Raw genomic sequence first — 15,935 nt, 5'->3', positions numbered from 1 at the left:
CAATCAATAGTCAGACTGCTTAATTGACTTCCCTGACTAAAATGGCCCAAAATAAACATTTGACATTTTAGTCATTTAGCAGACACTCTTATCAAGAGTAACTTACAGTAGTGAGTGCTGCAATCTAAATAACATAATAAAAAAATCCCCATCAAAAGCCACCACATCCGCTATGCCACGCTTCCTCATCTGCGGTGGAAAGTGGCCGAGCTACACCTGTGTTTGTCAGACCATGAGACATCCCGAACATAGGTCTTCATACAAAAACATCTGTAACTGGTCCGAACGAACACGATGGTGGTGTCCGTTTTGCTCTACGTCCCCCACAAGTGTCACGGAACTCGTCTGAAGTTAACTGGTCCCAGTTAAAACATTTTATGGAAGTATGGAGGTAGTATTGTGCCTACCCCCAAAAAAGGGTTAAATATGTGTAAAAAAAAGATTTACCTGAGCTTTCTATATCGACTAGATATAGGACAAACACTTCAAAAACATATTCCTTATGATTTATTTTTGGACAGTATTTTTGGCAATTTATGAATGTGTTATTCAATGCATTTATATTGGCTATAGTAGTAAAGGCCAAATTCAATATTTTATCAAACCATTTTAATATACTTTTTTGATACCTAAAGTGGTCCTAAAATTCAAAATCAAATAGCTCAATTATCCATGATCATCTTAAAACAACGCCATATGTCAGCTTAGACATTAGTGGCTTAGACCCTGAAGCAATAAGCAATAAGGAATGGAATTAGGACGCATGGTATATAGGGAGCAACATTTTTTCCTGACCACATGATCTGCCCAGGAAAACTCTTGACCCAAGTTGAAGTCTATAACTAGGATCCAGAGGTTTTCCTGGGTAGGTAATGTGGTCAGGAATACTTCCCTGGCCCTACTAATTTATAAACATAACTGCCTGGCTAAGATATCTCCTTGGCTACAGACAAGACTTCACAGTAGCAACAGTTTCTCAAGACCCCTTTACACAACCTGTTCTTCCCATATTGACTAAAATGACTGATCACCTTAAAAAGCTCACACTCCTTTGATTTATGACGCTTCACAACAACTAAAACTCAATTTCGGCCTCCATTCCAGGGCTCTGATTGCCCAGTAAATTAGATAAACTGATATCAATTTATTCAAGGATCCAACCCCTCCCTCCCTCCCTCCCTCCCTCCCTCCCTCCCTCCCTCCCTCCCTCCCTCCCTCCCTCCCTCCCTCCCTCCCTCCCTCCCTCCCTCCCTCCCTCCCTCCCTCCCTCCCAATCCATCAATTTATTCAAGGATCCAACCCCTCCCTCCCTCCCTCCCTCCCTTCCCTCCCTCCCTCCCTCCCTCCCTCCCTCCCTCCCTCCCTCCCTCCCTCCCTCCCTCCCTCCCTCCCTTCCCTCCCTCCCTCCCTCCCTCCCTCCCTCCCTCTTTCAAGAGACACAACCTGCACCCAACACTTGAGTGATTCTGATATTTAAGCAATATGCCTGTATTCCAGAAGCGTTCAGTAGAACATACAATCTGTAGCTAATAGAAAATCTCAGAAGAGAGGTAAAAAAAAAATATATATATATATATATACACACTACCGTTCAAAAGTTTGGGGTCACTTAGAACTGTCCTTATTATTGAAAGAAAAGCAGTAGTCTAAAGACGGCCCGTTTTATTGCTTCTTTAATCACCACAACAGTTTTCAGCTGTGCTAACATAATTGCAAAAGGGTTTTCTAATGATCAATTAGCCTTTTAAAATTATAAACTTGTTACCTAACACAATGTGCCATTGGAACACAGGAGTTACGGCTGCTGATAATGGGCCTCTGTAAGCCTATGTAGATATTCCATTAAAAATCTGCCGTTTCCAGCTACAATAGTCATTTACAAAATTAGCAATCCTGATTTTAGCCTCATCCTGACTGATGGCAGCCCATTCTTGCATAATCAATGCTTGGAGTTTGTCAGAATTTGTGGGGTTTTGTTTTTCCACCTACCTCTTGAGGATTGACCACAAGTTCTCAATGGGATTAAGGTCTGGGGAGTTTCCTGGCCATGCACCCAAAATATTGATGTTTTGTTCCCCGAGCCACTTAGTTATCACTTTTGTCTAATGGCAAGGTGTTCCACCATGCTGGAAAAGGCATTGTTCGTCACCAAAATGTTCCTGGATGGTTGGGAGAAGTTGCTCTCCGAGGATGTGTTGGTATCATTCTTTATTCATGGCTGTGTTCTTAGGCACAATTGTGAGTGAGCCCACTCCCTTGGCTGAGAAGCAACCCCACACATGAATGGTCTCAGGATGCTTTACTGTTGGCATGACACAGGACTGTTGGTAGTGCTCACCTTGTCTTCTCCGGACAAGCTTTTTTCCAGATGCCTCAAACAATCGGAAAGGGGATTCATCAGAGAAAATGACTTTACCCCAGTCCTCAGTAGTCCAATCCCTGTACCTTTTGTAGAATATCAGTCTGTCCCTGATGTTTTTCCTGGAGAGAAGAGGCTTCTTTGCTGCCCTTCTTGACACCAGGCCATCCTACAAAAGTCTTCGCCTCACTGTGCGTGCAGATGCACTCACACCTGCCTGCTGCCATTCCTGAGCAAGCTCTATACTGGTGGTGCCCCGATCCCGCAGCTGAATCAAATTTAGGAGACGGTCCTGGCGCTTGCTGGACCTTCTTGGGCGCCCTGAAGCCTTCTTCACAACAATTGAACCGCTCTCCTTGAAGTTCTTGATGATCCGATAAATTGTTGATTTAGGTGCAATCTTACTGGCAGCAATATCCTTGCCTGTGAAGCCCTTTTTGTGCAAAGCAATGATGACGGCACGTGTCTCCTTGCAGGTGTCATGACGTTGGCCTGGGGGGTAGGTTTGTGACAGTCATAAATACCTCTTCCCCCCTTTTTCTCTCTCTACCCTACTGATGTTACATTTGCAAAACCCTTGGTTAACATAGAGATTCTGGGAACATCAGTAGGTGGGGGGAAATTAACTATATTCCGGTAATCCGAACAATTGAACATATGCGGTGGTACTTAATGAATATGACGTCAGTTCGGTTGTCATCTGAGACATTCTCATCAATGATAAGATGACATAAACTCTACAGTGGAAAGTCTACACATCAGAGTTATCGGATTCACATGGAATTGTTGTTCAATTTAAATGTTTGAAAATGTAATTATTTGGGATGGGATGAAATGTGATTTTAGCTTCTAAAATGTGTGATTTGGGTCTTCATAAGATAGGGCTCTACTCAATCAGTGGCTATAAAACTTTTCAAACACACCCTCCTCTCCCGTCCTATATAAGCCCTTGACGACAATATGACCTCCTGTTCCGAGGACTTGAGGACGACAGTCCTATGTCAGAATGGTTCAGATAATAACTACAGAACGAAGCCGACATCAGCGTGAGCTTTGGTTGCGAATGGTATGAACTTTGAACTCTTATTCACTACAGAAGTGATATCTCCTAGCCGTTGAGGTAGCAACAGCAGATGCAACGAGGGTTAGGAAGGAACAGACAGAGTATCCCGTCTATCACCCAACAACGTTACTACAACGTATCCAGAGACATTCTTCAAAGGACTCAGTTTGGCAACACGGCCTTCCATCTACCACCAACCTACCGAAGCGCAGAGTAAATATTTAGAATGCATCAGATACTGTATTTACGATAGCACAGATTCTTACTGTGTACCTCAGTCTTCCCGCTCTTTCACTCAAACCCAGCCCTTTCCTTTCATTTCCTGTCATATCTGTTCCGCCCGCTAGGGACGTTTTCCTTTATGACGTCATTTGTAATCAAGTTATGATTTAATTATGTGCATGTGTAATTCTGTGTGATTAATTAGGTATTTAGTAAATAAATAATTAAACCCAATTTTGTATTGCTGATTCAAATTGTTAGCCAGGGTTTGTGCAGAACCAATAATTTACAACTTTCAGATGAGACTGAATTAAGATGAGGATTAATATTGACTGCTATTGATGTCAAATATTACTCGGTCTTTAAGAGTTTATTTCGGAAGATAACAGCTCTATAAATATTATTTTGTGGTGCCCGACTAAATTACATTTACATGATTAGCTCAATCAGGTGATATTAATTACGGAGAAATTATTTTATAGAATAGCATGTCATATCACTTAATCCGGCATAGCCAAAGACACGACACAGGTAACCATGATTGAAAGAGGAAGAGCAATGATTCCAAGCACCACCCTCCTTTTGAAGCTTCCAGTCTGTTATTCGAACTCAATCACCATGACAGAGTGATCTCCAGCATTGTCCTCGTCAACACTCACACCTGTGTTAACGAGAGAATCACTGACATGATGTCAGCTGGTCCTTTTGTGGCAGGGCTGAAATGCAGTGGAAATGTTTTTTGGCGATTCAGTTCATTTGCATGGCAAAGAGGGACTTTGCAATGAATTGCAATTCATCTGATCACTCTTCATAACATGGAGTATATGCAAATTGCCATCATACAAACTGAGGCAGAGGACTTTGTGAAAATTACGGTAATATTTGTGTCATTCACAAAACTTTTGGCCATGACTGTATATTAAAACAAAGAGTAAAACTTTCTAAATCCACACGTTTCCATTGACTTCCATTCTATTCAATCGACACCACTACATGCTGTCTTCCATTCACATCCATTGACACCACATGTTGACTTCCATTCTATTCAATCGACACCACTACATGCTGTCTTCCATTCACATCCATTGACACCACATGTTGACTTCCATTCACTTCCATTGACACCACCACATGCTGACTTCCATTCACTTCCATTGACACCACCACACGCTGACTTCCATTCACTTCCATTGACACCACACGATCACTTATCCAAAACTAGAGCAAAAAGTTTGTCATTTTATTGTGGACTAATTATTGATTTCAAGCTATATGGGACAGAACAAAAGGTTGAGAGTGACGTTGAGATGGGCTAATGTACACTCATATTGCCCTCAATGCAATGTGGCGGAGGGAATCCACCCAGCCCCCTAATGTTAGCCATCACTCATTCAAGCCCCTAAGACCGTTATTGGAGTGATTCTGACAGTGCTGGTCCATTAAGGTCTAAATTCTTTCTTGGAATGCATGAGAGAATTAGATTCAGTATAGGGCATTATGGGCAAACGTACTTAGGAACAAATGAGGGCACAATCATGGTGATGTGAATATGGCTTACATGTTATATACTGTCAAATCAATACTCCTACGGAAAACAGGGGTAAGAATTATCCAAGTTGGCTGAAAGAGACCAAATAGAGAAACATAATAAACACACTCACATACCTTTGAAATTGAAACTAGTGTACCAACATATCAACAACAACACTTACCACCGGTGCTTGTGATCTATGCTTGAAACGATGTGGTCAGTGGTCTCATTCAAACTAGAAGGCAGTCTCTTTCAAACTAGGAGGTCTGTTAGCAACACCATGGTAAAAGTGTAATGATTATAAATACTAAGGGTCATTAAGGAGGCGTCGGTGCCAATGCTGTCGATATGCAGCGTATCAATCATGTTGATTGATCATCTTTGGCTCCAGTGACATCAGTTTTATGGCCTTAGAGACAGGAGTCTGTGTTTCACAATGCCATCCAATTAGAGCTGTCCATTCATCATCAGTCTGGAGAATCATTATTAATTGAGCAGAGGGTTAGCTGCCACTCCATTGCGGAGAAGAGTGGAGAGAGTGGAGAAGTGGAGAAGAGGAGATCCACAGCTTCTGGAGCTCAGGGCGGTTGGTTCTTCACACTATGGCTAGATGGGGAGAATAAGGGAGGCTATACCTGGACTTGCACTGGACTCCAGTACACTAACCAGATTTACTACGTTTGCACTTGTTTGTTTTTGTTGCAGTTTCAGAATATGTTGCCATTTCAGACTGTTTTAAATGTTTATGCATTGTTGCAGACTGTTTTGATGAGTTTGCAGAAGGAGCATCTTCTATAACTCCTGTGTTAACTCCTGGCTTACCTTCGTTGCCTGTAGATGGTCCGTCTGGCTTGGTGATGCCTGTGCTCTTTTTCCGTCTGTGTCTCTTGCGGTTGGAGTGAGGCGAGGGGGGAGGCTCCTGCTTGGGACTGGTGGCACTGCCCACCCCAGAGCTGCAGGTCAGGGGCTCGGCCATCCCGTTGGCTGGAGAAAGAGAGAAACACTGATCAGTAAAAGATATCACGATCAACTGTACTTTTTGACATGCTATGTACAAGATGTTAAATACTGTGTAAACACACACAGAAACATACTACATTTGCAAGTTTAGAAGGGAAAGACAGAAGGATATGAATCATGAGATATTGACTAGTGATTATGTACCATATTATAAAAACACCATACAGTGGTAATTCATACCCTGATACCAACTAAATGAATGCAAAGTAATCGCAATAAAAAAGATGCCATCCCAAAACTGAGATACTAGCGGTCCAAAAGTATCTGTACTGCTGTGGCTTTAGAGCGGACGAAGGAAGAACAGACAGGTATGGGGGCAGCTTAGCTAACAAATGGTTAGTTAGGTTAGCCTCAGGCCAAGCTCTCTAGACAACTGTCAGTGAGTGACAAGGGCCTAAGAGCTGGCTTTGTTTCTGGTTGCCTAAGTGATTTTACAAATGTGATATTTAACCTGCACCACAGTTGGGCAAAGAGGAGATAGGGGGCTGAAAAGATGGAGGAGTGGGTACGGGTGGGGGGGTCAACTTGCCATCTTTCTGGTTTCCTGACATTTTACATCACTTTCCCTCTCCCCCTCAGGATGCCATTATGAATCTGGGGAGAGAAGAGATGGGGGCCCAGGAGCCTTGGGGGCCGGGGAGAGGCAGCGATGGCCAGTCCATGGGCCCCATATTGCTCTCCTTCTGCCACCCCGTGTGGAGAGCAGGCAGCCTCCTCCATTGTCTCCCATCAAAAGTTCATTGTAGTGTGGCAAACTCCATTCATTTTCCTCTCCCTCCCTCCGCACCGTCCCAGCCCCAGGCACCAGGAGCGGAGGGCGGTAGGACAAGAAGAAAGGGGGCTCGTATCAGGGATTATTGCCGTTGTCGTTGCACATACTCTAATGCCGCCACTGTCGCTGGCTGTGCCATTAGCCACTAGTGTACAACATCAGTTGTTAGGCCTAATTTGGTCATTACCTTACGGGAGATGGGGCTATGTTGGAGGGAGGAGTGGGATGTGGGATGGGCTCAGCAGGAGGTGGAGGATGCTTAAGTGGAGGAGACTGGAGCTCTTTAAAGGCCCCAGGCAGCCTGGTTGGAGCGTGGGCATAAAAATATAGGAGCCAACACACTATAGGCATACATTCGTTGAGATTCTTTTTGATGTCACTGAGTAAGATACATCAAGAGTCTCACTCAATACAGCCAGTACATCTGTTAATGCGGTATGTATAAATGCTGTTGGATTTATCAGAACAACATTTTAATTGAGATTTTTAAGAGGAAGCATACATATTTTGTACACTCGTAGTGGAATGCATATGTTTATCTTATTTCACATGAATAACCAGGTTTCATCTAACCATTTCATGTGGATGAATAACCTGACGCATAAAAAAAACTCACGACATTGAAACCGCAAATTTGTCAGTAAAATGTCCTAATGTCGATAAAACAAAATACGCTAGACTGGGTGATAATTTTTTAGTCTGTAAAATAGGTTGTGACAATTCCAGTGGAAATGCATTTATGCGTAAAAATTTACATAATAACCATCATGTCAAAGTAAACTTGGAGTCACGCAATGATATGTTACGTTCTACTACCACCACCACGTGGAAAAACATGCTGAGTTTATAGGCAGATGAAAACTTAACTTATGGTAGTTAAGTGCATGGTGATGAGCTTCAAGCAATTTTCCCAAAATATCAAGGGTATTATTTAAATGCTTGGCTGCCAATTATCAAATATAAATGATATTGCGCTTATCCATATGTCATCATATAATCTACCCTGTCCACCCTGTATCAGCGAACGGTTGTCTAGAGAGCATGAGATTGGGCAAGTATGCCATCTATCGCAACAGATTTTGTGACAAAACTATCGGTAGAGTTGAAAATACGATGGAAACACATTAGCTCGTTTTGTTATTCAGTACATGGAAACCTAAGTGTACAAGTGCTTTATGTCCACTACGTCATCACACACAGCTTTTATCAGCAACAAGTAAGTTTGATGGAAACACCACTGGTGGTAAACATTAGCATTTTTTTTTTTTAACCTTTATTTTACTAGGCAAGTCAGTTAAGAACAAATTCTTATTTTCAATGACGGCCTAGGAACAGTGGGTTAACTGCCTGTTCAGGGGCAGAACGACAGATTTTGTACCTTGTCAGCTCGGGGATTTGAACTTACAACCTTTCAGTTACTAGTCCAATGCTCTAACCACTAGGCTACCCTAGCGGTTAGAGAAACCAATGTTTTCTTTCTCCAGATTTTTGAATATTCGCTTGCAAATTGTTGTCAAAATGGATGCAAACCTAGCTATTAACAGTCAAATGTGGACAAATTTATATAGGAGATACAAAAAAGGCTATTGATTATAGAAACTTAATGGACGCCTCAAGATCAATAAGCATATAGTGAATTTGTGATGCTTAGTACTGGCCAGCCTACCAGAACCCCAGTTCCCTCCCTCCTTCTCTCCTCTCCTCACCGGTTGGTTTTGAATGGCAGCACAGAGGCAGAGCCACACATGTAGCCGTGGCGTGGCGTGTCGGGGCGTCTGTTTCAATTTCCCTGCTTCTCCCACAAAAGCCCCCGAGACCAGTCATTAGCTGGGTGCAGACAGCTGGGGGCAAAGGGGCCCACAGAGTACCTTCTCCCCTCCCCCTTCTACACCCCCCCCCCCTCTTTATTTCTACCCCAGTGTCTATCCCGCCAGCACAGCTCTGTATGACAGCTCGGAGCGGAGGAGAAGGGAACGGAGAGAGGTCCCAAACCCTCCAACCTTGTCCCCCTCTCGACGATGACAGGCAGCATTTGTTTAATGTGGCTTGAGGTGAGAGTGGAGGGCTCCCCTTTGGGGGCATGTCGTGTCATAAACACTTCTAATTATCAATTTTCTGCCCCTAATGTTGTGGAACATGACCCATGATCCTCTGCTCCGCCTGCACCCAAAACATGGGTCGTATACATTAGGGCACAGCGTAGCAAGACATTCTGCAATAGAAAATGAATATGAAGGTTTCTTGTTGGACATGTTCAGCTAGTCCCTCCATGTTTCTATCAGTTTGCTTCCGCTTGGTGGCTAATTAATAAGACTAGGGTGAAGAGAAGACATACGGTACCTTCTTTGTTCTTTTTCTGTGGCTCAGACTTGTCATCGCTATTTTATTTTCTAACACTGACTGAGTAGGTGAAAGATGGTAACTGCCAAAGAGGAATGAACATTGTGAATAAACCAGACTATATCTGTTAAGCTATTGTACATCGAAAGTACTTCTACATCTATAGTGAAGCTACAGTAACTCCTTACCATTGGAGTCATGCAGTAGCATTACAAAATAATATAACACCATTTGGTAATTGTGTGTAGATACACTACATGACCAAAAGTATGTGGACACCTGCTTGTTGAACAACTCATTAAAAATCATGGCCATTAATAAGGAGTTGGTCCCCCCTTTGCTGCTATAACAGCCTCCACTCTTCTGGGCTTTCCACTAGATGTTGGAACATTGCTGTGGGGACCTGCTTCCATTCAGCCACAAGAGCATTAGTGAGGTCAGGCACTGATGTTGGGCGATTAGGCCTGGCTCACAGTCTGCGTTCCAATTAATCTCAAAGATGTTCAATGGGGTTGAGGTCAGGGCTCTGTGTGCAGGCCAGTCAAGTTCTACTACACCGATCTTGACAAACCATTTCTGTATGGCCCTCGCTATGGACCTTGCTATCTTACTGGAACTAAGGGGCCTAGCCCAAATCATGAAAAGCAGTTCCAGACCATTATTCCTCTTCCGCCAAACTTTACAATTGGCACTATGTATTGGGGCAGGTAGCGTTCTCCTGGCATCCACCAGATTCGTCCATCGGACTGCCAGATGGTGAAGCGTGATTCATCACTCCAAAGAATGCGTTTCCACTACTCAAGAGTCCAATGGTGGTGAGCTTTACACCACACCACCCGACACTTGGCATTGCGCATGGTGATCTTAGGCTTGCGTGCGGTTGCTTGGCCGTGGAAACCCATTTCATGAAGCTCCCAACGAACAGTTATTGTGCCAACGTTGCTTCCAGAGATAGTTTGGAACTCAGTAGTGAGTGCTGCAACCGAGGACAGTCGATTTTTACACTCTTCAGCATTCGGTGGTCCCATTCTGTAAGCTTGTGTTGCTTACCACTTTGCGGCTGAGCCGTTGTTGATCCTAGACATTACCAGTTGACCGGGGCAGCTCTGGCAGGGCAGAAATTTGACGAACTGACTTGTTGGAAAGGTGTCATCCTATTTACGGTGCCACGTTGAAAGTCACTGAGCTCCTCAATAAGGCCATTCTACTGCCCATGTTGGCTATGGAGATTGCATGGCTGTATGCTCAATTTTAAACCCTTTAAACCCTTTAAATTAGTGGATCCGGCTATTTCAGCCACACCTGTTGCTGGTGTCGAAAGCATTCCACAGGGATGCTGAACCATGTTGACTCCAATGCTTCCCACTGTTGTGTCAAGTTGACTGGATGTCCTTTGGGTGGTGGACCGGTTGAGTGTGAAAAATCCAGCAGTGTAACAGTTCTTGACACACTCAAACTGGTGTACCAGGCACCTAATACCATCTTTTGGCTTTCTCATTCACCCTCTGAATGACACACATACACAATCCATGCCTCAAAAAAATCCTTCTTTAACCGGTCTCCTCCCCTTCATCTACACTGATTGAAGTGGTTTTAACAAGTGACAGCAATAAGGGATCATATCTTTCACCTGGACAAAAGGAACACCTATGTGAGAATGCTGTTCATTGACTACAGCGCAGCGTTCAACACCATAGTGCCCACAAAGCTCATCCCTAAGCTAAGGACCCTGGGACTAAACACCTCCCTCTGCAACTGTGTCCTGGAGTTCCTGATGGGCCGCCCCCAGGTGGTAAGGGGAGGCAACAACACATCTGCCACGCTGATCCTCAACACGGGGGCCCCTCAGGAGTGCGTGCTTAGTCCCCTCCTGTACTCCCTGTTCACCCACGACTGCGTGGCCAAGCACGACTCCAACACCATCATTAAGTTTACTGACGACACAACAGTGGTAGGCCTGATCACTGACAATGATTAGACAGCCTATAGGTAGGAGGTCAGAGACCTGGCAGTGTGGTGCCAGGACAACAATCTATCCCTCAACGTGAGCAAGACAAAGGAGCTGATTGTGGACTACAGGAAAAGGAGGTCCGAACACGCCCACATTCATATCGACGGGGCTGTAGTGGAGCGGGTCGAGAGATTAAAGTTCCTTGGTGTCCACATCACCAACAAACTAACATGGTCCAAACACACCAAGACATTCGTGAGGAGGGCACGACAACGCCTTTTCCACATCAGGAGACTGAAAAGATTTGGCATGGGTAGCCAGATTCTCAAAAAGTTCAACAGCTGCACCATCAAGAGCATCCTGACCGGTTTCATCACCGCCTGGTATGGCAACTGCTCGGCATCCGACTGTAAGGTGCTACAGAGGGTAGTGCGTACTGCCCAGTACATCACTGTGGCCAAGCCTCCTGCCATCCAGGACCTATATACAGTGTCAGACGAAGGCAAAAAAATTGTCAAAGACTCCAGTCACCCAAGTCATATAATGTTATCTCTGCTACCACATGGCAAACGGTACCGAAGCGCCAAGTCCAAAAGGCTCCTTAACAGCTTCTACTCCAAGGCATAAGACTGCTGAACAATTCATCAAATGGACACCCGGACTATTTACATTGACACTCCACCCTTTGTTTTTACACTGCTGCTATGCACTGTTTATTATCTATGAATAATCACTTTACCCCTACCTACATGTACAAATTACCTCGACTAACCTTTATCCCCGCACATTGACTCGGTACCGGTACCCCCTGTCTATAGCCTCATTATTGTTATTTTATTGTGTTACTTTTTATTTTATATTATTTTTTACTTTAGTTTATTTAGTAAATATTTTCTTAACTCTATTTCTTGAACTGCATTGTTGGTTAAAGTCTTGTAAGTAAGCATTTCATGTTCTACACCTGTTGTATTCAGTGCATATGACAAATACAATTTGATTTGATTTATCATGAAAAGAGCAGGTGTTCCTAATGTTTTGTACACTCAATGTATATCTATTACTCACTGATAAGAGTCTGTTAAACCATGCATACACATCATTGAGCAACAATATCAGAGAGTCCCTGGCAGTGCACTAGTCATCCAACATAATCTAGTGTTGACTCATCTGAAGTGCACCTCAATTCAAAGCTATCCATATCTGATGGATCGCATCAGATTTCACAAAATAAAACCTAGGAGTAGATGCCACCAACTGGCTCTCTGTTTAAAATGGAGGCACTGTAGCTTACAGTTGTGAGCCGCTCAGCGAGTTCACTTTGGCATTATTAGCTACTGGTTATGAGGTGCTGTTGGGAGCGAGAGAGCGAGGTAGCGAGGGGCGGGAATGAAGCATGTTGTGGATCAGGAGTCTCTCTCTCCTCTCAGCTGAGTGCCATATAGCCTCTCCCAGCCTCTCCTCCTGGGCATGCAGGTACTGTGGAATAGGTATCAGGGCTAACCTGTGATTACAGTGTATTACACTCCCACCGGGGAAATTACCGTTTAAACATGCTGCATGATGAAGACTGTGCGCGAGACAAAGAGGGAGCTAATAGCTCGCTATCCACCGCAGCACCGAACTGCTAACAGCTTTCTGGCCCTGCCGCAAACCGGCAGCCTTCTCACAATGAGAATGAATGAGAACGAGAGAGAGAGACACAGAGACAGAATGAGAGAGTTTTTCATTTAATTTCTAAATGCGTAATTCAAGAGGCTCTGGGTATGGGAGCACTGTGATTTCGCCGGCTAGGCCACTTGACACGGCAGCAGCTCACTGCCTGTCCTCAATCAACGGCATCGGCTGCAATTAATGGCAAAAATTAGAAACAATCACCGTCTCCCCCTTATTATCCTCAATTAGAGTGCACTAATCAAGGCCTGATCACGCTCTGCTGCTCTCTCCAAACTAAATGTCAAACTTCATTACGGACCCGGCGTGGAAATCAAACTCCCCATGTACCACGCTCTCCAGTACGCGACGGGAGGGCAGAGCAGAGTAGAGTTCCAGCAATACAGCAGAACACCCTGAGGTACAGAGCAGGCTGGTCCTGCCTTCACTCACTGCCTCTGTGATGAAATACCTTCACTGGAGAAACATACTCTGATGCTGTATATACCTACAGGTAACTGCCAGAATAATGGAAACACTTCAGTAAATGAGGGACACAGTATATAGAAAGCAGGTGCTTCCACACAGGTGTGGTTCTTCAGTTAATTAAGCAATCATGCTTAGGGTCATGTATAAAAATGCTGGGCAGGCCATTATTTTAGCTATGCCCCCACAGGATGACAATGCCCCCATCGACAGGGCACAAGTGGTCACTGAATGGTTTGATGAGCATGAAAATTATGTAAACCATGTCCGTCTCAGTCGCCAGATCTCAACAATAATTGAACACTTATTGGAGATTCTGGAGCAGGTTGGAGTTTTTGTCAAATTTGTCATGGAAGAATGGTTTCGCATCCCTCCAATACAGTTCCAGACACTCGTAGAATCTATGCCAAGGTGCATTGAAGCTGTTCAGGCATGTGGTGGCCCAACACCCTACTAAAACACTATGTTGGTATTTCCTTTATTTTGGCAGTGACCTGTATATATACTATAAAAAAAACTTTTCAAACCCTCAGACTTGGACAAAATGTTTGTCTGCTCCCCAGTTAGCAGGATACTGCATACTACAACAAAACTTTAACTGGGGGTCACTCACTTTGGCATTGACGGAGTTATATTGCCATTTGTAAAAATGTCACAGTGCTTAGGTGCCTGTCAAGTCTGTTTTTAATTCAGGTGTAAAGGATGAAGTATATAAAGGAAAGACAGTTTCTAAACACAGCTTCTTGTGTGGGCCCAGATTAAGACTGGCCTGCGAAGCAATAGACAAAATGGGGCTGAGATTTAATCAAAAGGCTACATTCAATATTCAAGAGATGTAGCTAGCTCCCCCTGCATCTCCCTCAATAGGTTTACAAATGAGGACATTCTTTAAATAATATGGAAATGGTTACCTGGACTAAGATGCATTTTATTCTTCAGCATATCATCAATCTGCTATTTTTTGTATTTTTCTTCTAAGAAGAACCATGTTTTATGTTAACCTGCAACCTTGACGAAGGATAATGGAGTGATTGGGGCTGGGTTGACGTCTATTCAAATGGTAAAACATTCTGAATGAACGGTGGACCTTCCTCCTATTGATTATTGAAGGTTCCATTAGAATGAAAGATAAAGAGGTCACAATTCAATCAACTGTTATGTTGTTACCTTCAAAACACTGCAGTCACATATCACATTGAATGAGTATTCTGCTGTACATTTTAATTGAGATTCGCTATTTGTAGGGCAGGGAGGCATATCAAGGAATGCAATACTCAAAGAACACATTGAAGTCTACTTGTTTTCAAACGATAAGGCCCTTCTGAATCGCCCAAATGTAGTGTCAGTATACAATATTGGTAATGCAAGAACGGAACAAAGTAACATATTTACCATTTGACATGACTTCTCGAATATCTATCATTCTCAGCTCATTTGGCTCATTTGGTTACCTTAAAGAGAACCATGGATATAATTGAAGAAAACTGAGTAATGGAGGGAATTTAAAATCTGGTCGAGGAGAAGAAAGGATGGTGGCTAATGAGCTATGCTAATATGAAGTCAAGTCTTCTCAGTTTACCAAACAAGGAAATAGATTTTAGCTCGCTGTTTAGTAAGTAGCGTATCGGTAGAGTGGGATGACAGCACAGTGATTTGGAATACACACACACATACATTGACCACACACACATGGCTCACTCCTGAACAACATATATAAGACATGTAGCCTAGAGTACACACAAATGTGAAAACATAAACACACAAGCCTGTATACAGGTACACACGCACACACACAATTATTTGAGAGGACCCCACCACACTCTCTCCTCTAAGTAATTCTGCTTTGGGCGTGCAGCTGATGGGAGAGTAGAGGGGTAGGGGGTTATGATAGAAGTGCCTGCCTGCGTCCAGGCAGAATTGATCGTTTGGCAGTTGCAAATGAGAGACGGGGCTTGTCTGTGGAACCATGAGGCTGTGCGCACGGCACAGCGTTGGACTCCAGCAGTGCTCGAAAAGAGCGCTCTTTAAACTGCCGGGGCCCCTGGGAGCCGATGGGGAGGGGGCCGCCGCCGCCACAGTGCTAATGAGAACTAGCAGAGTGCAAACATGCATGGAAATGACTGTTATTCTGTTGATGTGCATTTAAGTGCTTTTTTACTGCCAACCACAAAGAGAGGGGAAATAACTGGTGATGAATGGTACCCCCGAAAAGCATTAATTTTCCTATTGCGGAGAGAGTGAGGGGGGAGAGGAGCCAACACGCACAGCAAATGTATTATTTTACTTCACTCAAGTGCGCTGGCAAGGCTCTGTGATGGGGTGGGAGGGAAGCGGAGTTAGGGTGCTGGGATGGCAAATAACCTTCACTCACTTCCTCTCCACCATCATCTTTCGCTTCTGTAAGATAACAGTAGGCGAAAAGGTCACAGCGATCAAAAGCCTGATTACCTCATTATGAAAACGATCTTTGTTCTATTCCACCTCTTCACCAATAACAGGGTCCTATTCATTAGGCACCAAATGGAAGAAAACGGACTGAAA

General features: G+C 43.9%; 1 protein-coding gene across 4 annotated transcripts in view; it reads right to left on the bottom strand.

Moving 5' to 3' along the window:
- The window catches only part of LOC109874721 (arf-GAP with GTPase, ANK repeat and PH domain-containing protein 3), a 261,538-nt gene that overhangs the window by 39,815 nt on the left and 205,788 nt on the right, over positions 1-15,935 (bottom strand). For all 4 annotated transcript variants that reach the window (XR_004206343.1, XR_004206342.1, XM_031810043.1 and 1 more), the window contains exon 13: positions 5,998-6,159. Coding sequence is in view for 2 of the 4 variants with exons in the window: in XM_031810043.1 (XP_031665903.1) it covers positions 5,998-6,159 (162 nt within the window). In the remaining 2 variants the exon portion in view is untranslated. The remainder of the gene's footprint in view (positions 1-5,997; positions 6,160-15,935) is intronic.

The sequence above is a fragment of the Oncorhynchus kisutch genome, linkage group LG30, assembly GCF_002021735.2.
Source record: "Oncorhynchus kisutch isolate 150728-3 linkage group LG30, Okis_V2, whole genome shotgun sequence".
NCBI classification, from domain to species: Eukaryota; Metazoa; Chordata; class Actinopteri; order Salmoniformes; family Salmonidae; genus Oncorhynchus; species Oncorhynchus kisutch.
The sequence above is the reverse complement of the archived record's forward strand: the minus strand, read 5'-3'. Positions and strand labels throughout refer to the sequence as shown.